This window comes from Peromyscus californicus, unplaced genomic scaffold (genome assembly GCF_007827085.1).
Source record: "Peromyscus californicus insignis strain IS unplaced genomic scaffold, ASM782708v3 Scaffold_2__1_contigs__length_46816999, whole genome shotgun sequence".
Taxonomy (NCBI): domain Eukaryota; kingdom Metazoa; phylum Chordata; class Mammalia; order Rodentia; family Cricetidae; genus Peromyscus; species Peromyscus californicus.
The window spans coordinates 8,424,740-8,450,119 of NW_026294540.1; the positions used below are offsets into that span (position 1 = coordinate 8,424,740).

The window sequence follows — 25,380 nt, forward strand, 5'->3', positions numbered from 1 at the left end:
CCACATTCAAGGGGCGACACCTCTGGGCTGTGTAGAGAGACTCGTCTTGTAGGTGTGGGTGGAGAGCTGGAAGCCAAGGTCTGACTTCTGAGGGCTTTTAAAGGCAGGCTACAGGCAGGCAGCAGGGCCTCACCCACAGTGCTTGGCATGGGCCATTTTTCTGACAAAACTGGAAATACACTTGGTGTATGTGTGTGTACCAGGGAGTGAGTGGGTGGGTGGGTGGGTGGGGGCAGGGGTGTGTGAGTGCATGTGCATGCACACCAAGGAGAACAGGGATGGGTGTGTGCCATGGAGTACAGGGGTATACATGTGTGCCAGTGAGTGCAGGAGTATGGGTAAGGGTAGGAGGTACAGGTATGTATGTGTGGTTATGCCAGAGACTGCAGGGGTACGGGAGTGGGGGTGTCAGAGACTGCAGGGGTGTGGGAGTGGGAGTGTCAGAGACTGCAGGGGTGTGGGAGTGGGGGTGTCAGAGACTGCAGGGGTGTGGGAGTGGGGGTGTCAGAGACTGCAGGGGTGTGGGAGTGGGAGTGTCAGAGACTGCAGGGGTGTGGGAGTGGGGGTGTCAGAGACTGCAGGGGTGTGGGAGTGGGAGTGTCAGAGACTGCAGGGGTGTGGGAGTGGGGGTGTCAGAGACTGCAGGGGTGTGGGAGTGGGGGTGTCAGAGACTGCAGGGGAGTGGGAGTGGGGGTGTCAGACACTGCAGGGGTATGGGAGTGGGGGTGTCAGAGACTGCAGGGGTGTGGGAGTGGGGGTGTCAGAGACTGCAGGGGTGTGGGAGTGGGGGTGTCAGAGACTGCAGGGGTGTGGGAGTGGGGGTGTCAGACACTGCAGGGGTATGGGAGTGGGGGTGTCAGAGACTGCAGGGGTGTGGGAGTGGGGGTGTCAGAGACTGCAGGGGTGTGGGAGTGGGGGTGTCAGGGACTGCAGGGGTACGGGAGTGGGGGTGTCAGAGACTGCAGGGGTACGGGAGTGGGGTTGTCAGAGACTGCAGGGGTGTGGGAGTGGGGGTGTCAGAGACTGCAGGGGTGTGGGAGTGGGGGTGTCAGGGACTGCAGGGGAGTGGGGGTGTCAGAGACCGCAGGGGTGTGGGAGTGGGGGTGTCAGGGACTGCAGGGGAGTGGGGGTGTCAGAGACTGCAGGGGTGTGGGAGTGGGGGTGTCAGGGACTGCAGGGGTACGGGAGTGGGGGTGTCAGAGACTGCAGGGGAGTGGGAGTGGGGGTGTCAGGGACTGCAGGGGTATGGGAGTGGGAGTGTCAGAGACTGCAGGGGTGTGGGAGTGGGGGTGTCAGGGACTGTAGGGGTGTGGGAGTGGGGGTGTCAGAGACTGCAGGGGTGTGGGAGTGGGGGTGTCAGGGACCGCAGGGGTGTGGGAGTGGGGGTGTCAGGGACTGCAGGGGAGTGGGGGTGTCAGAGACTGCAGGGGTGTGGGGGTGGGGGTGTCAGGGACCGCAGGGGTATGGGAGTGGGGGTGTCAGAGACCGCAGGGGTGTGGGAGTGGGGGTGTCAGGGACTGCAGGGGAGTGGGGGTGTCAGGGACTGTAGGGGAGTGGGGGTGTCAGAGACTGCAGGGGTGTGGGAGTGGGGGTGTCAGAGACTGTAGGGGAGTGGGGGTGTCAGGGACTGCAGGGGTACGGGAGTGGGGGTGTCAGAGACTGTAGGGGAGTGGGGGTGTCAGAGACTGCAGGGGTATGGGAGTGGGGGTGTCAGGGACTGCAGGGGAGTGGGGGTGTCAGAGACTGCAGGGGAGTGGGGGTGTCGGGGACTGCAGGGGTGTGGGAGTGGGGGTGTCAGAGACTGCAGGGGAGTGGGAGTGGGGGTGTCAGAGACTGCAGGGGAGTGGGAGTGGGGGTGTCAGGGACTGCAGGGGTGTGGGAGTGGGGGTGTCAGGGACTGCAGGGGTGTGGGAGTGGGGGTGTCAGGGACTGTAGGGGTGTGGGAGTGGGGGTGTCAGGGACCGCAGGGGTGTGGGAGTGGGGGTGTCAGGGACCGCAGGGGTATGGGAGTGGGGGTGTCAGAGACTGCAGGGGTGTGGGAGTGGGGGTGTCAGGGACCGCAGGGGTATGGGAGTGGGGGTGTCAGGGACCGCAGGGGTGTGGGAGTGGGGGTGTCAGGGACTGCAGGGGTATGGGAGTGGGGGTGTCGGGGACTGCAGGGGAGTGGGGGTGTCAGAGACTGCAGGGGTACGGGAGTGGGGGTGTCAGAGACCGCAGGGGTACGGGAGTGGGGGTGTCGGGGACTGCAGGGGTGTGGGAGTGGGGGTGTCAGAGACTGCAGGGGTGTGGGAGTGGGGGTGTCAGGGACCGCAGGGGTATGGGAGTGGGGGTGTCAGGGACCGCAGGGGTGTGGGAGTGGGGGTGTCAGGGACTGCAGGGGTATGGGAGTGGGGGTGTCAGGGACTGCAGGGGTATGGGAGTGGGGGTGTCAGAGACTGCAGGGGAGTGGGGGTGTCAGGGACTGCAGGGGTGTGGGGGTGTCAGGGACTGCAGGGGTGTGGGAGTGGGGGTGTCAGGGACTGCAGGGGAGTGGGGGTGTCAGGGACTGCAGGGGAGTGGGGGTGTCGGGGACTGCAGGGGTGTGGGAGTGGGGGTGTCAGAGACTGCAGGGGAGTGGGAGTGGGGGTGTCAGAGACTGCAGGGGAGTGGGAGTGGGGGTGTCAGGGACTGCAGGGGTGTGGGAGTGGGGGTGTCAGGGACTGCAGGGGTGTGGGAGTGGGGGTGTCAGGGACTGTAGGGGTGTGGGAGTGGGGGTGTCAGGGACTGTAGGGGTGTGGGAGTGGGGGTGTCAGGGACTGCAGGAGAGTGGGAGTGGGGGTGTCAGGGACTGCAGGGGTGTGGGAGTGGGGGTGTCAGGGACTGCAGGGGTGTGGGAGTGGGGGTGTCAGGGACTGCAGGGGAGTGGGAGTGGGGGTGTCAGGGACTGCAGGGGTGTGGGAGTGGGGGTGTCAGGGACTGCAGGGGTGTGGGAGTAGGGGTGCAAGGATCTAGCTCTGGAGGCGTTTGAATGTGCATTTCACAACCTCCTGTGAACAAGGCATATGAGCTCCCACCCCAGGGAAACAGGGATATGGAGCCCCAGCCTACTGTATGAACAGGAGGAGCTCAGGCCAGGGCCCTAGCCTAGACACTGAGAGGGACCTGAAGAAACCTGGATATGGAACTGGGTTTAGGGACGGTAAGTTGACTTCATCAGTGCACTATCCTTGCACCGGAGGGAAGTGTGTCTAGAAGGCAGGTCATGGCAGGACTGCCTCTGTATAGATGGCCTTCAGAGGACCTGAGCCTCATCTTAGCACTGTGCAAACCTCATCACTTTGCCTGTGTCCCTAAATTTGGCAAGGGACTGCTCAAGTATGAGCTGAGCTAGAATTTTCCTCTGCCTAGCTGCAAGAGAATCCATCCTGCAACTAATTGCTGAGGGAATGTTGTGAGGAGTAGCTTGGCATCCATTAGAAGTACTTGTGAACTCAGTACCCGATGTCAGTGCTAACCCCACTCTCTAATGCAGGGCCTTACACAAGACAGAAGTGTAGGCTACGTTAATACAGTCTTCTAGGTGCTGGGTAAAAAGCCCAGGTTCTCTACTATAATTGCTGTGTGTTATCTGAATACAGCAAACATTTGAATAGTTGGTAGGCTGAGCCCACATAGGCCATGTGCTGTGTGTCCTTGCTTTCCCAGCCAAGTCCATCAGTCTCAACTGTCTGGACTATGTAGGAGCATGCAGCTCACAGTTACTGTTTTCACTCCTGGAAAGAGGCAAACATTTCCACCAGGCCCCCTCAGATCCTGACTAGCTGAAAAACATGCTGATTTTTAACACTAACAAACCTAGCTGCTGTCTGGGCAATATTTACCCCGAGACTCATCTGGCACAAAGAAATCAAAGCCGGATATCCCCATCTGTGCTGGGGAAATCATCGCAATAGTCAACTCCAAGTTCATGGCCTCCCCATGTGTGTGGGATGGTGAACCAGGACAGGAATTCTACATACAATCAGGGAAGCCACTGGAAAAATTAAACCCTAAATAAAAATCTAATCTTAATTCAAAAGCCTAATAAGAAGGGGCAGCAGACACCATATACTTCAATATAATGCTTTATAAATTGGCTCAATGCCTTCAGAATACTGATGAATTTCTTTAAAAATCAGGAAATATTACAAATGTCAGTGACATCCAAAACTATGCAGGAGTGTGTACAGACAGAAGCTATCTGAGGTGTGGTCCAGCCCTGCCAGCAAGGCTGCAGAGTGACTCAGCACCCATATCGGCTCATTACATTAGCTCCACACGGCCCTTTCTACTCACAGGCTTCTTTCAAAACCAGTCTCAGGAAAAGAAACTAAGCTGGGCTCCCATACCTCCCAGGGATCACTGGGGCTCCAACCGGCCTGGGCCACCCTTCCACAGGCCTGTTGTCTTGCCCAGCACAACTCCAACTTCACTCCAATGCTAGTGGGTACAGGAGCACCAGTCCTATGCTAAATGTCACCCCAATTTCTCAATCTGAAAATCAAGGCAAGTAACTTGCCTGAAGAGTATCTGACTGTAAAAGCCCTGCTCAGCCCCTGGTGAAAGTCACTGTTCCCTGTACAAACCTTCTCCATGTCATTTCACCAGGGATCCTGAACCACACTCAGCTGCCCCCAAAAGTAACAAGAAATGTCTTCCACAGAACCTTTCACGCTGCACGGTATAACAGAGTTCTAAAGCCTCCGAGTTGAGTGGGGCTGACAGTCTAGAGCAAACCTGGGACTCTGCGGTGATATTTCAAGGTTCTCACTAAAAGTTGGAGAGTCTCATTATCTTTCATCATTAATAATGCCAACGGATCAGTTATTGGCATTATTTTAATACTAAAACCTGCACAAAGCAACCTTGAGTGTTCATTTCTCATCCATTCATCTTGAGAGTGTCAGCACTCTGGAATATCCTGAGCTCACCATGTCCACCTCCACCAGGGAAAACCCCTCTGCATTGCTGGTCACTATTAAGGAGCACAGGTTGAGAGCCGAGAGTTAGAAGCAGGCTTGATTAATCTCTTCCCAGGACCCTCAGATCCTGAAGAGCCGGCCCCATGCAGCTGGCTCACTGACGTGACCGTATGTAACAATGCTGGACCTTCTTCTTCCAGAAAACTAGTCTCCAGGAGTTAGTTAGCCATCAACTCCCCAACAAAGAAGGAAATATGAAAAAAAAAATCAGAAAGTTTTGGGTAGAATGTGAAAGCATTTGATAAACTTTGAATTTTTACTTATTTGTCCTGCATGTGAAGTACCAGTCCTGATTCTCAGAAACAGAAACCTCAACAAAGGAAAGCTGGCTCTCTGATTCTGGCAAGACATGGCAGAGTGTGGCCCATCTGCAGCCACACTCTGACCCCTGAGGCTCCAGACAGACAGCTCACCTTGTGGCCAGTGCAGACAACTAATCCCAAGTCTCTCCCTGGCTGCACGTGGGAAGTCATTAGCTCAGGGACTCGAGCAATTATTTTCTAGCATGATATAAGCTGCCACAGCCCAAGCCAGCCTCCTTGCCCAGCACATTCCAGCCTGCGATGACTTCACCCCTCGCCCTGATTAGAATGCACGCCGTGTGCTGCTTAATACAATCTGCCATCAAATGCCAAGTGCTTCAGAACTAAATTGGGAAATATGTCCAGATACATAGACTGATGCTAAGAGCACTAAGTGGGGCTCCAGCTCCCTTTATGAGGCAGGAGACTCATCGACAGCATCGTGTTCCACCCAGGGCAGCTCTGCCTCTGGCTGTCCACCCTGAGAGCACAATTTAATTCAGGCAGCGAAGGGATTAATAAAGGTAGCGAGCTATTGTATTCTGTGCTAGTGTAAATGGCACAGAAAGGAAAGCGCTGCTGCTGAATTCCGAGTGCACACACACAAACAAAGCTGATGAGGCTGCTTGAGCATCAGGGCCATGAGAAGGAGCTGCGTTGACTCTGCAGCGGGAGGGTGTGGTCAAGACACCTCTTTTGTCTCTTCTCCTGTCCCCTGGCACCCGGTAACGGCACCTCTAGGAAATTGACCACTGGAGTCTGAGAGCCCACGAATGGACAGCAAGAACTCAGAATCCATCTCTACTGCAAGTTAAAAGACCTCCGAGCAGCCCCTCTTACTGTGGGAACACCATTCCTGCCCCATCATTCCTGCCAGCAGCAAAGAGCATGGCCCCCAGAGAGAATACACAAGCCCTGGCTACCCAGCACCCCTCACCTAACCCGGGAGTCCCGTGGCCATCCCTCACTGACGAAGAAGAAAACTATTCAACAGAACCATGGACCCGCAAAGGAGTATCCAACAAGCAGTGTGTGTCACCATTCTTTCCACCATGACACTGGCCCAGGAGGGCTGCTAGCCCTGCCACATCATGCTAGTGAAGCCATGTGGCCCGGTCATTCACCTTCCAAGCAGACAGATGTGAAAATATGAACTCAACAGCCAAGTCAGCTGAAGCTCCACACTTCCCTCCCAGCCACAGAGGAAGGACATCCAGGTACTCTGGGGTGCAATGCTGGTACCCCTCAAGAGCACCCTCGGTACAGAGCAGTGCTGTCAATGTCATGAAGGAGCACACTGCTCTGACCCAGCAAGTCCTCAAGGAGGAACTCACCGACAGGCACTGATGCTGGCCACACACTCAAGAGGAGCGGCTGCAGGGGTGAGGCCGCCCATCAGCTGCAAGGCTGCAGAGTTCCAAAGCGAGGACACCAGGGAGTTCCACAACGCCTCTCAAAATGACCCCACAGGCTCCCCGCAGGCAAAGACGAGGCGCAAAACAGCAACACAGAGTTCGCCATTTACGCTTGCTTTCCTGAGACAGGGTCCTTCTATGGAGCCCTGACAGGACCAACTCCCTGATCAGGCTGGCCCCTGAACTCAAGAGATCCTCCTGCCTCTGCGGCCAGAGTGCTGGGACTAAAGATGTGCACCACCACGTCCAGCTCCATCCACACTTTAAAGAGGGAGGGACCGCACTCTGCTTGAAAGCACAAGGCCCATCTCAGAAGGATACACGAGAAGCGGGCACCGCCAACTTGGCTCCAAAACCAAATGATGGGCAGGGGTTGAGGATCTGGGAGGAATCTCCAGCTGGTGCTCCCCTCATCTGGATGTCTGAGTCAGGAGAATGCTTTACCTAATCAGAATAGGAGCTGGAGCAGTGGCACAGAGGTGCAAAGCTCTGGCTGCTCTTGCCAAGGACCCGGGTTCAGTTCCCAGCACCCACATGGTGGTTCTCAGCCATCTGTAACTCCAGTTCCAGAGATCCAGTGCCCTCTTCTGGCCTCTGCAGGCCCTGCACACTCATAGAGTACAGTAGTATACATGCAGGAAAACACACATATAAAAAGGTTAAAGATCTGACTTCTACAGTAAAGGCTAAAATATACACTAGACATGTTTTCTCTGACTTTATATAGCCAAAGAAAATGCTGGTAAATCCTTTGTGGCCGCTAACCCTGACCTCCAAATCAACCTGGGCATAACTGTCCCATGGGAGTCCGATGTGCAGAGCACTCTCTAATGCCTTCCAGCATGCACCACAGAGGACAGCCCTGCTCCCACACTCAGGCAGATAATCTTTGTAAATGGCTTATTAACAGAGTTCAGTCACCTGACAGCCCAGTGTGGAGGAATGCCAGAGACACACTGATGTGGTGAGTATCCATGACGACCACAGGACAGGCTGGCTGGCTGAGTGGACGGAGGATGGACGCTGAAACACTATTACTCAATGCTCATGAGCTGTGGTGCCTCTAAAACACCAGTGTGGTCAGCATATGGTACAAGGACACTGTCCAGTGACCAGCAACAGCATCCCTGGACACACCAAAGGCTATGGAGTGGTACACTCCATACCTACTAAAATCCACCTCAGCATTTGGACTTTAGTGTGCTCTCATCATGGTTGATAACAGTGAACTGTAGTTAAGGCCCAGTCCTGCATCAGGTGCAAACAAAGACAACTCAAACTCTCTGTTCTTATAAGGCCTTTACCTGAGCCCCAGTTATAGAGGCCAGAGGCACAGACGCACCCTCACCCCCCACATATGTGCACAGCTCCGGGCAAGCCTGCTGCTAGGCAGCTCACAGCAACCTAATAGACGCCACAGTGGCTTGCATCGCCAAGCTGAATGCACATGGCCAAATCAGTGTTCCCAAGCAAACAGTCACTGAACCTCCATGACATGGCTTAACCGGCATATACCAGCAACTGTGATTCACACCTGGTTGTTCCGAGGAAGCAGAAGACACAGTAAAGATGAGGAGATGCTCTGTGAAACTAAAGAACAGGGCCGGCAAGTCATTTGGTCCTCGTCTCCCTCCCCAAGTGGGTGGCATTCATGTTGGAGAAACATCTCCATGCTAAGGTATGGGCATCTGGAGGATTGGTGAGACACTCACAGAACATCTGCCTGACTGACTGCTCCTAGCAACACTCTTGTGGTCAACACACCTCCATGCATCACTTTAAAAGAGCAACAAAAACTAACTAATGAGTAATTTGCAGGGCAGGGCATGAAAATGCATGATTTTCAAAAATAAAAAAAAAAAAAATGAATGTCTTTCTCAGCCGATTGTTACAATCAAAGCTTTTCACTGGGTTGAAAATTTGAGAGGCATTAAAAACCAATTCTGTGACTAGAGGGAATCAACACATCATCCGTGTTAGTTAAGGAGCAGGGCCTTCGAGAGTAACCCAGCACAGCAGAGGAGCACAGAGTCGAGGGCACAGCTCAGTGGCAGGGCCCATGCTTATCAGAGAGAGAGAACTGTTAAACCACCAAGACTTCAAACAGACGAGTGTTGATGCACCGTCCCCGACTTCACCGAGAACACTAAGAACACACGCGGCACAGAACTGAAGGTGAGACACAGAATGAGCCTGCGTCCTTCCTCCGGGAACAGAGTCTTCCCAGGGTGGAGGAAGGGAACACTGACCCAGAGACTTGGACCTCCTCCTCGCCTCTTCCCAGGAAGTCACTCTGGCATCCTCCCCACAGGCTTCCCTGCTAGGAATGAGGGTCTGCTCCAGCACGTGGGCTGACCCAGCACAAAGCACTGCCTTCCAGAGAGGCCTCTGCTGCCACTGACTGGTCTTCCTGATGTGTAAGTAGAAGCCAGGATGCTTCCATTTTTGAGCACTGCCCCAAACAGTGGCACCCATACATCGGTATTTGACTGCACAGCTCAAATATATTGGGAAAATGAAATGCAGAAACACCATTGGAGCCCAGGATCCGAATGTGAGCAGCAGAGAGAGGAAATGCACCAGGCTAGCAGAGCAGCACTGATGTGAACCAAATACACTCTTCCATGGAGCCGAGGGCACAGTGCAGCGGTGGAGCCCAAGCTTATTAGCAGGTACTGTTGGGTACAGTTTTGCAAAAGAGGAAACAGGCAGGGGCTGGGGAGATGCTTAGCAGCTAGGAGCACTGGCTGCTCTTGCAGAGGACCCAGGATCAGTTTCCAGCTCCAATGACAGCTCACACCACCTGTCTGTAACTCCAGGCCCAGGGGATCCAGAGCCCACTCTGACCTCTAAGAGCACATGGCATGCATGTGGTGCATAGAAATACTTGTAGATAAATGACTCACACACATAAAATATAAATTAATCTAAAATTGTTTTAAGAGAGAGAGGCAGAAGGAGGTCTAGGCACCCTGCTTGAGGTCACAGTGGGTCACAGGGGACAGGGCCGGGCAGAGCTTGCCGCTCCAATTCACACCAGTGCTGGGAGCAAAGGGGACTCCTTCACTGGCTCAGGTGCTCCTTCCCAGGAAGACCCTGACTGCCATGGGGTCAAAAGCAGGCCAGCCAGAGGGAACTACAGCCAAATGAAACTTCACCCAACTCTTTGATCCCACCTGAAGGGGGGGTGGTCTATAAAGCAGCTCTAAGACGGAGGCCTTGGCCTGCATCAGGACAGGACAACCTGCAGTGATAAACAGTCATCACCCAAGAGTTAACACAGACGGTCTTCCTGTCCGGCTCCACATGGGTGGAGGTCGGAGGATAATTTTGTGGAGTTGGCTCTTCTCCTTCCAGGGATGGGACTGGGGTCAGAAGGCTTGTGTGGCCAAAGTCTTTCCCTGCTGAGCCCTTAGAGTGTGGTTAGCAATGACCACCTCACTGTGACGCACATCCTAAAGACAGACTACACGAGGATCTCTGCAAGCTGCAGTGTGCGATGTGCATTCCCTGAGGCAGCCCAGACAGTGAGGGGGGTCTGCATACATGCACACCTGTGACTGCATTGGCTACACAGCCTGTGAGCTCTGAGCACACGCTGGAACCCTAGGACAGAGAGCTGGGACATGAGCTATGAACCACTGCCTGAGGCACGTTGCTGAGTAAATGCTAGGCACAGAACAGGGAGGGCGCATACCATGACCCCACGTCTGTAAAGATCTGCCCCCTGTTGACAGATGTCTATTTCTATAGACACCAGGAAATCACTAACAATCTACTGTGTGCCGTGGAGGAGAAACTCTTCAGCTCAGATTCTATCTACTTGCTTGGACTTTTCTGCCATGCTCATACACTAACGCAGCTGAAAACAAGAGCATCGAGAGTGTTAACACCCTGCCAAGTATGGCGGTGCACACTGCTACTCCAAGAATTCGGAGCAAGATGGGGCAGGAGCCTACACAGTGAGTTCAAGGCCAGCCTGATCCGGATATGAGAGACCCTATTTCAAGTAACTAAACCAAACCAGAACAGGAAGAGCTTAATTTTCAGCTGCATCTAAAAGAGTTAAATTCCAGGGCTGGAGAGAAGGCTCAGCAGTTAAGAGCACTGACTGCTCTTCCAGAGGTCCTGAGTTCAATTCCCAGGAACCATGTGGCAGCTCACAGCTGTCTGTGACTCCAGTTCCAGGGGACCCGACACTCATGGCAAAACACCAATGCATATAAAATAAAATAAAAGAATTAGAAAAATACAAGCTTACTTATTTAAAAACAAAAAGAATTCAACCCACGCTTGTTCAAGCCACTGTCTCGGTACCTTGTTTCCTTCATACACCCATCCCAGACTCTTCACACCAAAGGCGACCTGGCTGGCTGAGACATCCAGACATGTGGCAGGCTGGCCATAGACATAATGGAGGGTTCTGGCTGAGTCCTCAGCCTTCAGCAGGTACACCAGGTCCCCAGCTGTGGCTATTGCCACGGGGTACCTCCCAGTATTCGGAACTATTTCCAGGTAGTCGACCTGCAAAGAGAGGGCTTGTTTAGTCATCCACAGACATCTAGACTTGGTCAAGAAAGAAACTTTCCCTGTACATCAAGAGGGCACAGGGACCTTTTACTGAGGATGAACATGGCTCCTGCCCAGATGAAAAGATGCTTGTAACAGCAGAAACACAATGCACTCCGAGAAGAAAAGCCACAAAAGAAAATCCATGGAGACACCATTTTCCACCTGTCACAGCATGAGGACCAGGAAGTCAGAGGACACAGAGCTGGAGGTGAACAGGGGACATAACCCTGTCCAAGTCTTACTCAGGAAAGACTGGCAGTGCTTACCACCGTGCCAAGCTCGCTCTGACTCAGGAGGTCCCTCTGTGACCCAGCAGCTTCCAGACAGCCGCAGAGCAAAGGGTTGTAGATGGTGTTCACTGCGGGGCCACACCTGTCACTGTGCAGACATGATAGAGCCACACAGCAAATGCCACACAACCTCAGGAGGAAACCTGAGGGCTTCCTTAGGATCCACAGGACCACTGTGGAGATGAACTGGGTCTGGGGGAGCAAGGGAACAGGATTCCCAGGGGGCTACCCCCAAAAGTCCAGCAGATGGGTGGAGTCACAACGCGCCCGGCTCAGGCATGGGTATGTCTTTTAACAATGGCTGTCTTCAAGGGTAGAAACAGGCTGAGAAAGGCAATTTCCGGCTGTTAGTTTTACTGGGTCTTTGGAATCCTGAACATGGCAGTGTTTAGAGCGATCCTTCTTTGTTTTGTTGTTTTACCAGAAACTGTAAAAGTAAAACTGTCCCAGTTCCAAACGAACAAAACCATTCTGAAATATGTGTATGTACCACCAATGCATCACCAGAAGATCCCAACTGTATTCTCAGCCCTCTCCTACCTCCTGTCAGGCACTGGTCGTCCTGTGCCGTGTGGCCGTCTGAGGATAGAGACCAGGACAGATAACACACTTCTGTCAGTGTCTTCTCTGACTGCACAGGGGGACGAATCCCCTCTAGGATGATCCGCTTCTCCCCAGAGCAGTCTGCGTCAGACCCACCTACTTAGTAATCACAGAGAGTGGGTGCTGAGGGTGAGTCCACTGTGGAATCATGAAAAGCCATGGTGTAAAGGACAGCATTGCCCTGACAATATGCCAGAGGCGCTCAAAAGCCCGAGTTCTGTAGGCTGCCCTGGGGAGCTGAGCACAAGCAAACATCCGGTGCCTCTGCTAATCCTGGGTCCAAACCGTGCCGAGGCAGCCCAACATCTTGGGCTGTAGGTCCGTCCCAAAGGCCAGCTGCTCCAAGCTAACACTGCAGACCTGGGAACGCTGCCACTGTTATTCAGGAGGCACAGCTAGGAAACAAAGATGGGCGGGGTGCCTGATCCAGGGATGCCCAGTACATATTGTGGCAACTTGGCACCCAGACTGGAGAATAATGCTGGGAGTTGACACATCCTCAGCAGGGCTGCCCACTTCCTCTCTCTGAAGAAAACTTATCTCTTAGTTTCTTAAAACAGACATCTTTCAGTAGCCATTTAACTTCATCTTCCGGTTGGATTTCTAGCACGCCAAGAGGCTCAGATTGGCAGTGGCCGCCATTCGCTGGGAGGTGTAAACGACCTCAAAAGCTTCCAGTCAGCCCCAGGATGGCACCTGACTGCCAAGGCAGGATTTACACTTCACGAGGGGTACTCAGCTTGCACAATTGTGGCCGGTGCACATTGTTCATTAGCCCTGCACTCCGCATCTCTCTCAGGCCTCAGGACGGGCTGACAGCGGCAGGTCATGTTAGAAGAACACTGTGTGAGAGCCACAGAGCTGATCCGCGGTAGCAAGCAGCTCAGGGAGGTGAAGCAGTGACGCCAGGTGCTTGCTATTCAAATCTAAGATTCCCACAGGGAAAGGGAGAGAGGAGCCGGTTCCAAGTCGCCATCAATCCTTGATCAAGGCTGGCTCTTCTGCTCCTCTGGCTAATGCCAAAATGAAGTGTGCTCAAATTAAATCCAAACTCAGCACAGACAGTTGAACACTGTCTTTATCACCAAACCCCCTCTGCCTGGTGGACAAGATTTGTGTACAACTGAACTTGTCAGAGCCCTGTGCGAAGTTCCCGGAGCTGGCTCAGCTTCATGCACATCCCCGAGCCCGGCTCCCGATCCACACTGACTTCCCTCAAAAGCTGTTCTTAGTTCTAGGTAAGACACCAGTGTGGGATGAATGCTTCCTTCCACACAGACTACAATGTACCCACCACTGCTGTTCTCTTAGGCCTTAGGCCAGAAATGAAGCTAGGCCCCCAGGGGGAGTGGGCTGTGCAAGCAGGAAGGAGGCTGGGACCAAGGTCAGAGCAGACTCTGGCCCTGACCAGCTCCATGTCTGTATGGATTGCTGTGTTGTTTGGTTTTGGAAGCAGGGCTGGGGTGGAGAGATGGCTCAGCAGTTAAGAGCATGTATTGTTCCTTGCAAGGGCCTGAATTAGATTCCTAGCTTACAACCCCTTACAAGTCCAGCTCCAGGGGATCTGACACCTCTGACCTCGTGAGCACACACCCACATAGTTAAAGTGGAAGAAGAGGGGCTGGAACCTGGGCCTCATGCACACTAAGTAAATGTTCTACCATTAAGCTATAGCCTCAGCGCCACACTTGGATTTGAGTCACAACTTCTCAGCTCAGAAACCAGGGGCAGGTCAATACGCCACTCTGAGCCATTCCTGACTTCTTGGGAATGAAGGAAATTCTATCACCCACTTCAGTGGGAGTTTCACGGACAGAAGGCTCGGGCATCATTGCTATCTGTCTGATCAGACCCAGGGATTCTCAGCTAACGGACAGACTAAGAGCTCACCAGTTTCTGAACTTCAAATTCCGCAGCTACATGCCAGTACCCCTCCTCGTTAGGGTACAACATCACAACGTCAAAAGCAGAAGCTGTGGCAACCGTGGCCTCTTCCCGGCTGAGCGCAAGGGCCTGTATTCTTGCATCGTGCTCAAAGCGATGGATAGGGAACTTCCCGGTCCTCAGGTCCCAAATGTTAAGAATCCCTGGGGGAGCAAGGCAGAGAGCAGCTGTAAACCCAGTTCACATGGCACAGAACAAGCATGCAGTCAGTTTCCAAATTCACTCCACGAAGACGACATATACGCACATTTGTTTGGATCTGTTCCACTGCTTCCGAGCTGCAGGACTTGAGACATGTCACTCCTCCTCACCAGTCTCTTAACTCGGAAGACAGCAGTACCCACCACACAGGACTACTGGGCAGACCGGGGAGACCCTCCACAAACAATGCTCAGCCGTGAAGCCAGCCCGAGCTCCCATCCTCCTACAGGGGCAGTGACACTGTCCACTCTCCATCTCTGTGCAGTCCACTGTCTTCCTTCTTCCTGCACTGCCCCTCATCTCTACACTGAAGGTCCAAGACTTCCAAATGGCCTGCAGCTGGTAGTCACCAAGAGCAACAGGGCTCTCCTCCAGAAGAAGGCTTAAACATGAACCGCATGCACTTTTCTAAGAACTATGATCAAATGGACAGGCAGGTCATAAAAGGCTCCCTGACATGGTCCCTGGCATATACTTTGGTAAACTCTCTCTTCTGCCGCAGGAGATGTGCTACAGAAAATGCCCATCTTGGGGTCCACTCATTAAATAGGTGCTAGCGTCCCCACCCCCGAGGAGGTCTCATCTTAATATGGCCTCTTCCAAACGCGGCCCTGAGTCTGTTCTGAGGCATCACACAATGAGAACTGCCGTGCAGAGCCTCTGGGCAGTCCACATCACATGACTCCTCTCACTGTGTGCTCTCCGTTGTGGCAAGAGCAGTTCCCCCATTCCACGGAGCAGAACAGTGGAAGCTCTAAGTGGCTGGACCACTGCGCTGAGCTGTGGGGAGAGAACTGGAGCTGGGTGAGGACGCACACACCACCAAACTCGGCCCATGTTCTGCTGGCTGTTCAACACAGCGCACTCGAGTCTATCTACAGACACGGGTTTCATTACTAGGCAAGGGCTGGTTTGGCTGGCATCTTTTTCTCAACAGAACTGGATGCGATAAACATGTAAGCACACAGTAAACAGCTCAGCGCGGAGCCGAGCTCCAGGCTGCCTCACTCAGGGCTCCGCTATCGTGACCACTCTCTCTGAGTACCTCCATACTCTCTCCATGACAGCCCTCCCTCCTCTTCAGTTCCATCTGTGTGTGCCACGAGGCTGGCCTCCCCGTCAATGGCACTGGTGTCACTGCGCTCCCCTAGCACCAAGTCTGGTGTGCAAGCATTGAGTGCGCTAATGCTTTCTGGAATTAACTGTACCTTTCTCACAGTTAATGTCCCTCTCTGTCCCTGGCTAGGGTCTCTGCTCTGAAGTTCACTTTGCCGCTCACCCCGCGCTCTGGCTTTCCCCATCGGTTTCCTTTGCTGTCTGTCTTTATTTTTAAAGTGGGTCTGATTCTTGGAGCCAGGCACAGCGACACACACCGGTAGCCTCGGCGGCAGGAAGGATGAGGCAGCAGAATGACAGTCTGAGGTTAGCCTGAGCAACACACCAAGTCCAGGATGAACAATAACTTGTCTCTAAAGACATACACACGTAAGGTGGAGTTCTTGTAGATAGTATATATTTGGTCTTGTTTTTTAAATACAAGTTAAGACTACTGACAGTTTTAGATCTATTTTATTTTTAATTATGTAAGTGTAGGTGTGTCTGTGTGTATGCATATCATATGAGTGCAGGTGCCCACGAGGCCAGAGGCCTCAGATTCCTTGGAGTTGGAGCTATAGGTGGTTGTGAGCTTCCAGTGGGTGTTTGGGAGCACTCTGCAGGAGCAGCAAGTGGTCTTAACCACTGAGCCACCTCTCTAGCCCCACTACTTACTTACACCGTTTTTCTTTTCCACGGCCCTAGTTTTTGACTATGTGTTTATTCCATCATGCTTCCTCTGCTGACCTATTGGCTGAAATTCCCCCTGGAATCATTGAGCAGCTGCTTTAGGACTTTAAGACACATGCTTAGCTCACCACAGCCTACCTTCAAGTGACAATACTCATCCACACCAAGTCCAAGGACTTTACAGTCTCACGGCCGTTTTCCCTTCCCAGGCTCTGTATATGGCCCTCACACACTTCGGTTTTGCAGGAGCAGGTGGGCCAGTATCTTTTAGAGTGATGTAAGTAAGAGAGTGAGCTACTTATTTCCCCATGTAATCCTCTCCTCTGTTCACCAACGTCACCTTCACCATGTGACAGACCTGCTCAGTGTGCACAAGGTCCTCCTACTCCCCACACCACTAGAGGAGGGGAGAGCTTAGGGCAGGGACAGACAGACACCAGACTAACACAGTTCCATCCCAGTCCTTTTCAACCTGAGAACTGCAGACTTGAAAAGCGAATCCCTCCGCTGTGAGAATGTCCCACAGCACAGCTGGAGGTCAGAAGAAAGGAGGAGGAGCCAACAAGGTCACACAGGGGGTAATGCTGGCTGTGCCCTGTGCAGCATCAGGTGTTAGGACGATGGGAAACAAAAAGCTCCTTCCTGCATGCAGCCCAGTTCTGGTAGCATCTACACAGCCTCTCACTTGTAGGCCTCTGAAGATCTAACTGTCAACCTGATACAGCCTGGAGTCCCCTGAGAAGTGAGTCTCCATCCAGGAACTGCACAGGGCATGAAGGAGGTGGGGGGGGGGGGGGAGCTGTTTTGATTGTTAATTGACAAAGGAAGGCCCAGCCTGCTGTGGGTAGCACCATTCCCTGGCAGGTGGGTCTGGGATACCTATGAGTGAGCGAGCAGCATCCTCCAGTCTCTGCTTCAGCTCCTGCCCCGCCCTTCTTCAGTGATGGCCTGGCACTGGGAAGTGTAACCAAGGAAACCTTTCCTCTTCTCTCAGTTGCTTCAGGTCAGTGTTTTATCCCAGCAACAGGAAGGAAGCGATAAACTTTGTTCAGATCACCCCCCAACACACACACACCTGCCCTCACCCTGACAAGCAGCAGCTGACCTTTCTGGACACTGAGTTGAGCTGGTCCACGTTCACCACATGACTGTTAAGGGAGATGTTGGCAGAGATGGTCAGACCAAAGCACTTCAGTTCTCAACCAGGTGCAGTATTTAAAACTCTGACCTGGATTCGTCTGAATGGCCGTATTATAGGCCCAGCAACAGGGTGAACTTGGCTTCTGGTACTGGATGGCAGATAAAGAGGCAGGCTGTGTGCTGGGCTTCTGCACTCCCCAGGGTGGGTTCAGAGGGAGTGGTGTGCCATTAGCAGAACCTGCCAACGTTCACCTCTGTTTCAACTAGAGAGGTTCAGTTGTAAGAAACAGATCCCAGGCTGGGCGGTGGTGGCGCAAGCCTTTAATCCCAGCACTTGGGAGGCAGAGGCAGGCGGATCTCTGTGAGTTCGAGGCCAGCCTGGTCTACAGATTGAGTTCCAGGACAGGCTCCAAAGCTACACAGAGAAACCCTGTCTTGAAAAACCAAAAAACAGACCCCAGTGGAGCTGCACAGGACAGAACAGGACAGGCTGACAAGGGATCAGAACCAGCGACCCAGACAACACTGAGGACCAAGACCACTTGTACATGCCAGAGATCTCACCTCTAATTTCTACAACTGTTTCCTCCTGTCCGTCTCCACAATCCAGCTTTCTCTAAAAGAGTCAGCTCCTTCCCACAAAGGCTTCTACTCCAAGCATGGAACGAAATGTGAACCCTGGTCCATGAACAGGTCCCCAGCCCTGGTCTGATCAGCCTATACCAAAAGATGACTCAAGTCCTCCACGGCTGCCCACCACCTGCTGGCTTGGAATAGAGTTTGGAGTGCAGAGGCACTGAGCTGTCCTCCACCTCCCTGCACCTCAGGCCAAGGTGAAACAAGACAATTGCTCAGCAAAGGCAAAGGGAGGTCCCCGGCAGCTTCCTGGTGACTTATGAACATGCCACCATTTCCTGCAGCAGCCCCAGGCTCTGAGAGCTGGAGTCCAGGCCCCACGGTGTAAACAGAGGCAGGAGGCGTCCATCCTGAGCATCTTCCACACTTGCAGAGAAGATTCTGAGCTCCAAGGAGCGCTGGGGCTACAAGAGAGCCCGTTCACTCAGCAGAAATTTGCAAAGGGCGGACAAAGGAAGACACTGGACCTTTCACAGCCCATCTGACAGACGACAGTGAGGGAAGGCCAAAGCCCCCCAAGTAGGCAGGGGCGGGACCTGGCAGCGCTCCTGGCTCCCCGCTCAGTACCCTCCACCTTGACGAGCAGCCGGGCTAGAGGCACTCAGCACTTGCCCTAGACCAGGAAGTCATTAGCAGTGACATGAGTGACGAGGGCCAGGCTTTGGAGGAGACATAAAGGCTGCTGAGCAGCTGTGGATGGGCACCCATGCCAGTCTGCAGCACGTCCCTCCACCTCCCAAAGGAGGCCAGGCAGAGTGTGGTAATGAAACTGCACATAGTAGAAATGGGATCTAAATGAGTTTAAGCTGATTTATGTTAGCTTTTGTAAAGATTACCGGGATCGGGAAAGTGCTACCACTGTGCAAGAGCGACGACAGTCCTTAAGAACTCCGCCTAATGGTGCCTGCGCACAGTATTTATATTCCTCGGCATGGGAACAAGGACCATAATGGATACCATTTTTGTTTTATTAGGGATGCATATTTAAATTAATCTGCTATTTGCCTAAACAATTAGCTGCTTCTGTTTGTGTGCACAAAGCCAAAACTGCAATTAGACTTCCATCAAAAAAATAAGTCCCAACTAAAACTGTCCCGGTGGGGCCGTAAGAGCTCAGGGCAGAACTTCCCCAATTACTTCTCAGCACAATGGTAATTACGTTAATTGCTTGAAAGGTAAATAACCACTGAACTGGTTTTGGAAACACACACAGGCACTCCCCTCCCCTCTGATCTGCTCCATGTACCCAAGGTTTAAAAGAGGTTACAGTTTAGACAGCCACACGGCAGACCCTCCAACTACCATGTCTGCTCATGGGCTCTGGAGCCTTCCCTTTGAGCAGCCGGCCACGGTGAGCTCAAGCCTGCCTCTTGAGCTCACACGATTAACACCTGCAGCTCGGTCTCAGCCCCATGACAGCTAACCAGACAGGATCAATTAGCTGTGTTCAGAGACATGGAATGAGCCGGCTACTTCTACAGACAGCTGGCATGCTCCATTCCCACTATGGAAATAAGTGCTTTTCTACACTCAGTTAAGAAGGATGCAGAAGGGATTCTCTGACGAGGGAAAAGCAGTTTTAACAGAAATTTAAAATGCACCCACAGCACTCACTAGCCATAAACATGTACCTCTTCATTAACTGCACACATCACACTGAATTCAGGCTGCGGACATGCATCAAGTCTGAGAGCAGCAGTTTGCTCTCTGGCTGGCTGGCTGGTGTGCGCGCTCTCTCTCTCTCCTTGTGTGAAGAGGTCTCTCACTGAATTGGAGCTCACTGTTTAGGCTTGTCTGGCTGACCAGTGAGCCCCAGGAGTCCACCTGTGTCCACTTCCCCAGTGCTGGGGTCACGCAGGGCATGAGGGAGCACTACTACACCCGGCTTTTTTGAGAGAGCTACACAGCGAGCAGCTTACGCACTGAATCATCTCCCCAGAACAGGAGGTTAGCTCAGTACAAGCAAGGGTCCAGAGGGCTGAGTCAGGTATGCCCTGAAGGAGCAAAGGGCGGAGTGAAGGGGACTCCTTCCCAAGGCTGCATGCAGTTGCCTCTAGAGGAAAAGCAATAAAGAGAAAGTATTCTGGAAGGTGCATTTTAGATTGGATTCTGAATGGGCTTGAGGACCAAGGTTAGGGAAAGAGCAGAGGCCAAAAGCTGGGGTGACCAGGGCGGCAGAGGCTCAAGGAGGGAGGCAGGGAGGGTGGGTCCCCAGGAACTCTGAAGTCCACAGCAATCAGGAGCACATCTGAACAAGGCAGAGTGGGCTGAGGGGAGGGGAACAGCACACTGCTGACTGCCCAGCATCTCCGTGCAACTCAGAGCACAGAGTCCAAGGAAGAAGAGATGGACTGAGAAGCCAGCCAACGCAGAGGAGGCTTTACCAGGGCCACTCTGAGGAGGCAGAGGACATCACTGAGACAGTATCACTGAGGCATCACTTTCGCAAAGCCTGACGCTAGCCACCACTTTCCTGTCAAGTCACCAAGGGGAACAGACGCGGCACCCAGGAGAGCATCGCATCGGATGCTGGTTGGGAAGGCTCACTGGGGTGCTGGGGGACGGTCACAGCTTAACAATGACACCGGAAACAACCAGCACTTCCTTGCTGTCGTACACCTTCACAATGCTTGAATTCTTTCCACATGTAATGCTACGTAAAAAATACATACACAAACCTGTTACACACCTTGATGATGATCTGACTAGTGTGAGTTTGTTTTTTTTTTTTCCAAGCACCATCTGCATCATTTTATAGAGGATATTTAATTCTGGTGGGCAAAATTAAACTACAAACTCAAATTCTAAAAGGTCTGTTGAGGAGTTCAGGTGAATTAAACTCTGACAGAGTCCAAAACTATTGTTGCCACAACCTCCCTGGATCAACTGGAGCCGGCCATTCCAGCACAGGCCAGGTGCCTCCAGTAAAGGCTGCTGTGCATGCTTGTTCTCCCTTCTTTAAAGAGACTGCTCCTAAGCCGGGCGGCGGCGCACGCCTTTAATCCCAGCACTCTGGAGGCAGAGCCAGGCGGATCTCTGTGAGTTCGAAGCCAGCCAGAGTGAGTTCCAGGACAGCCAGGGCTACACAGAGAAACCCTGTCTCAAAAAACCAAAAAAAAAAAAAAAAAAAAAAAAAGACTGCTCGTCACTAACAGGTTTGCTTAGCAGGCAACTCGGCACAGCCGATGGCCACCAGAGACGGGAGTCTCCAGGCTGGAGAGCTGGCCCAGTGATTCTGAGCATTTGCTGCTCTTGTAGAGGACCCAGTTCAATTCCCTGAACTCACATGGCAACTCACAAGTGTCTGCAACTCCAATCTGAGGGGCTCCAATTCTCTCTTCTGATATTCTTGGGCACCAGGCACACATGGCACACATACATACATGCAATCAAAACTCTCATGCACATAAGATAAATCTAATAAAAAATCTTTTTTAAAGACGGGAGTCTCAACTGAAGGACTGCCAGACCAGACTGGCCTCTGGGCATGTATGCCTTTGGGGAATTAATGAAAGCCATTGGGGTCCAGCCCCTTGATAGCTTTCTCCCAGATTTCCAGAAGAGACGCTACCAGCGGCAAATTAATCTGAAGGGTACTCTAATAAATCTATGTAAACGAAACTCTTAGTCCATTCACTTATTCTTCTGAGTCAGTTCTCTCTCTACACGGCTTCTATTCTGCTCTCATGCCTAGCTCCTTTCTTGCCTGATTTCTCTCTACATTTATCTGCTGTCCCCTCTAAGTTCTATCTTAACTCTGCCCCATCTAGGTTCCCATCCATCTGGTTCTTTCCCATCTCAGCTCCTCTCCCATCTCCTCCTCTCTCATCCTGTTTTTCCTCATCTTGTTCTTCCCCACCTGGCTCTTCCTCACCTTCCATCTCATTCTTCTAGTCTCTCTAGTCCTCCAATCTAGTTCCTCAAGTGTCTGAGGTTTACAGTTATATACCCATGCAATCAGCAATACTCTGGCCAAGGCAAGGTCACCAGGCTTGAATTCCCTCAGGATCAAAAGGTGGGGTGATAAGATCCACACAAAGAGCAGTAATTGTCAGCTGTCATTAGCAACCCCAAAGGGAAGTGAGTAATGGAATGAATCAACTGAGGGCTAAATTCGGCTAATACCTAAGAAGAGGGGATGTAGGGGTGGTTGTCTGTGCTTCACCCCTGAAGCCTAGTAGACTGCACGTAACCGCTAGGTACCTGACCCCGCCCAGGGCGTGGCCCAGACAGATGGGGACCCCTTAAGAACGGAAATTCATATGTGTTCACTCTCTTGGCTACCTCATTATCCTGGAACCTGGACTGCAGACCAAGTCGAAGTGCTCCAGAGAGTTGGACTGCGCTTCACCTCTCCTGGATCCTGTAACCGACCCTTTTGCTTGCTGTAAACTGACTCAAAATAAACCCCTTTTGACTATCAGATAAACTATGTGAAATTGCCTCATTAATTGCCACTACAAGGGAATTTATAAGCTCAAACTATATTCTTAGAAGTGTTTAGTAAAAATATTAAGAACCTATAAGTCACTAGGTCATGGGTGAAAATAAAATTGCCTTCTTTCTTCCTGTGGTTTCTTATCTGTCCAAGCTATTGCCATTTTCTGGCAGGGCGGGGGAAGTGTGCTCGGTCGCTAGGCAACTTCCATCATAGCTAGATGCACCTGGTACTTGTTAAAAGGAGATCTAAAACTAGAGATAAGATGTGGAAAAGGAGAAAGTTAAGCTTAATTAACACATCCACCAGGCCTTTTCAATTTCAAACAGATAGTCTGGATGCTTAAGTCTATTCTTGGAGAGTCTGTGAGGTATCTCAGATGAGACACTTTCATCCTTCTGGGGATGGTCCTGACTGGATACCGCCAATGACAATAACTATAGAAAGGCCTGAAATTAGGGGTTTTGACTGTGTCTGGTGTAGCACAGTGGGAGACAGTTACACAAATACTTTAATTGTACAGGGGGCATTGTGCCCAATGAATGATGGAAAAGCTACAACAGCACATGAGAAATTCATAGCAGGAAAGAGCTAATATTCAAAAGCCAATTTCACCAAGACTCCTTGAGCCTTGGGCTCATGCTCTGGAAGAGTGCTCAACTCCTCCAGGCACAGCTTTGTTATAATCAGCTGAATTCCTACTTCCTATATTTTTTGCGGACCGTAGCAGGGAATGATCTTGATCTTTAGTGTATAGAGGAGGGCCCAGGTCACTGTGGGCGGCACCATTCCCTGGGCAGGTAGTTAGTCCTGGGCTGTATCAGAACGCTGGCTGGGAAGGGCCTGTGTGTGAGCCAGCAAGTAGCATCCTATGAGTTCCCTGGCTGGAGGTAATGCTGTGCGGAACAGCAAGCAGACCTGCCTTCCAGGTGCTTGAGTTCCTGCCCCGATTCCCTCCATAATGGACTGCGACTGGAAGTGTAAGCCCAACCAACACCTTCTTCCCCTTCTGGTCATGACAGAGCAACACAGAACTCAGGACCCTGTGCTTTAGGGCTGCTGCTGGCAGCTGCTGAAGCAGAGGACAGGGGTGGGGCTCTGTGACACCAGTCACTTCAAGTCTGGGTTCAATTTTCTTAAGAGGACTTCACAACTTTATGCGTAAGGGTGTTCTGTGTGGTTGGTGTGTGTCTATGCATCACTTGCATGCTTAGCACCTGCAGTATCAGATCCCCTGGGACTGGAGTTACAGGTGGGTGTGAGCTGCCACATCGGTGCTGAGAACTGAACCTGAGTCCTTTGGAAGAGCAGCCAGTGCTCTTCACCACTGCACCATCTCTCCAGCCCCTCATACAAGGATTTTAAAATAGAACTTTAAGGACTATTTCTAATAAAGTAAAGCTCTAAGCACTATGGAGGCCGAGGTGCGAGTTCGTGGACTGATAGAGCTAAACAGTGAGTATGGAGCCAGTGCAAGCATATTAACCTCTGTGTCTGTTGTTGTCTCAAGACACTGGTCTTGCTTGGTATCCAGACTGGTCTATAACTCACAGGCGCAAGCCATCCTCTTGCCTTGGCCTCCCAGGTAGCTGGGACTACAGGCACACACCACTGTATGGACCTTACAAATCTTCCTACAGTCTCTGGCCAGCAAAGCACAAAACGATGATGTGATGGATTATAATCCAGCAGGTCCACCCCAGATCAGCAAGCTCTCTACTTACTGGGGATATTCGTCATTCACTCTGAATGGCTATGGTGTCAGGTAACCTGCAGGTTCAGTTTTTTCACTCCATTTGGCCTTGGGTAACTAAAACACAACTGTGCTTTGCCATAATCTTGCCTTTCTGTATTCCCTCCTGATTCCGTGGGAGTTCCTTAGCCCTTCTGGGGACTTGGAGTTGGACCCTAAGGCTGCGGGTGCCACCCTGGGATTGTCTCTGTGAATCTGAGACAATTAGATTCCCACTTCAGCCACTGGGGATGCTAATTTAGCTTGATGTCTCTATCTCCAATCTTGTTTGCCCAAAGATGTTTCAGACTCACTCTGTGCACAGGTGTCCTAGCCAGTCACTTCCAGTATTGATACTTAAACCCAAAATCTGGGTGGAGGCTGGCTTCAGTATCATACAAGGATAGCACAATATATATTTTTACCAACCCTCGCCCCGTGTGTGCGTTATGTATCAGTACAGTGCCTGAGGAGGCCACAAGAGGGCGCTGGAGCCCTGGAACTAGAGTTACAGGAGGCTGTGAGACACCCAACACCGGTGCTGGGAACCGAACTTGGGTCTTCTGCCAGTGCAAGTGCTCTGACCCTGAGCCATCTGCACAGCTCAGGTTCTACAACAACACACTCCTGCAACCTTCAGAATGAGAGCCAGGACATGACCCTCAGCTGAAAGTGAGTCGCACTCAGAGCTACTGCCTTCACACTGACCAAAACAACCATCACTGCAAGAACGAGATGATGTGGCAAATGTAATGAAAATGGTACTTACTGCTTTTTAAAATCAACTCTACTGAGGTAATAAACTACACACATAAATTAGCAACTTCTTTTTTTGTTTTTTGGAGCTGAGGACCAAACCCAGGGCCTTGCGCTTGCTAGGCAAGTGCTCTACCACTGAGCTAAATCCCCAACCCAAATTATCAACTTCAAATGTACAATTTGGCCAGAACAGAAAACATACTGGTCCTGTAGCCTTCACTACAACCACCACACAGAACCAGCCCAGACCAAAAAGTCCCTTTACACCCTTCGATAGCCAAGTCTCTTCCCACAGTTCCAGCTACTGCTGACCACTCACCTGTTGGTTACTGTCACGGCTCTACCTGTCCTAGGATTCCCAAGCAGTGGAATTTTTATGCAGGACGCACTTTTGACAATCTGGCTAATGTCACGCATGTGAACACTGCAGAGGTCCAGCTCACTGTTGCTATGTGGCTGACACTCTACCTAACTCTACTGATGTGCAGCATTCCACTGCATGGATACACAGGCATGGATACACAAGGCACACTCGCCAGCTCATACGCTCTGGGTCGCTTCCA

General features: G+C 52.0%; 1 protein-coding gene across 1 annotated transcript in view; it reads right to left on the reverse strand.

The window, feature by feature from the left end:
- The window catches only part of Fbxw8 (F-box and WD repeat domain containing 8), a 105,451-nt gene that overhangs the window by 23,809 nt on the left and 56,262 nt on the right, over positions 1-25,380 (reverse strand). Inside the window, exons 6-7 of the mRNA XM_052755174.1 lie at positions 14,073-14,269; positions 11,035-11,241 (exon numbers count right to left, since the gene is read on the reverse strand). Of these exons, the coding sequence (XP_052611134.1) occupies positions 11,035-11,241; positions 14,073-14,269 (404 nt within the window). The remainder of the gene's footprint in view (positions 1-11,034; positions 11,242-14,072; positions 14,270-25,380) is intronic.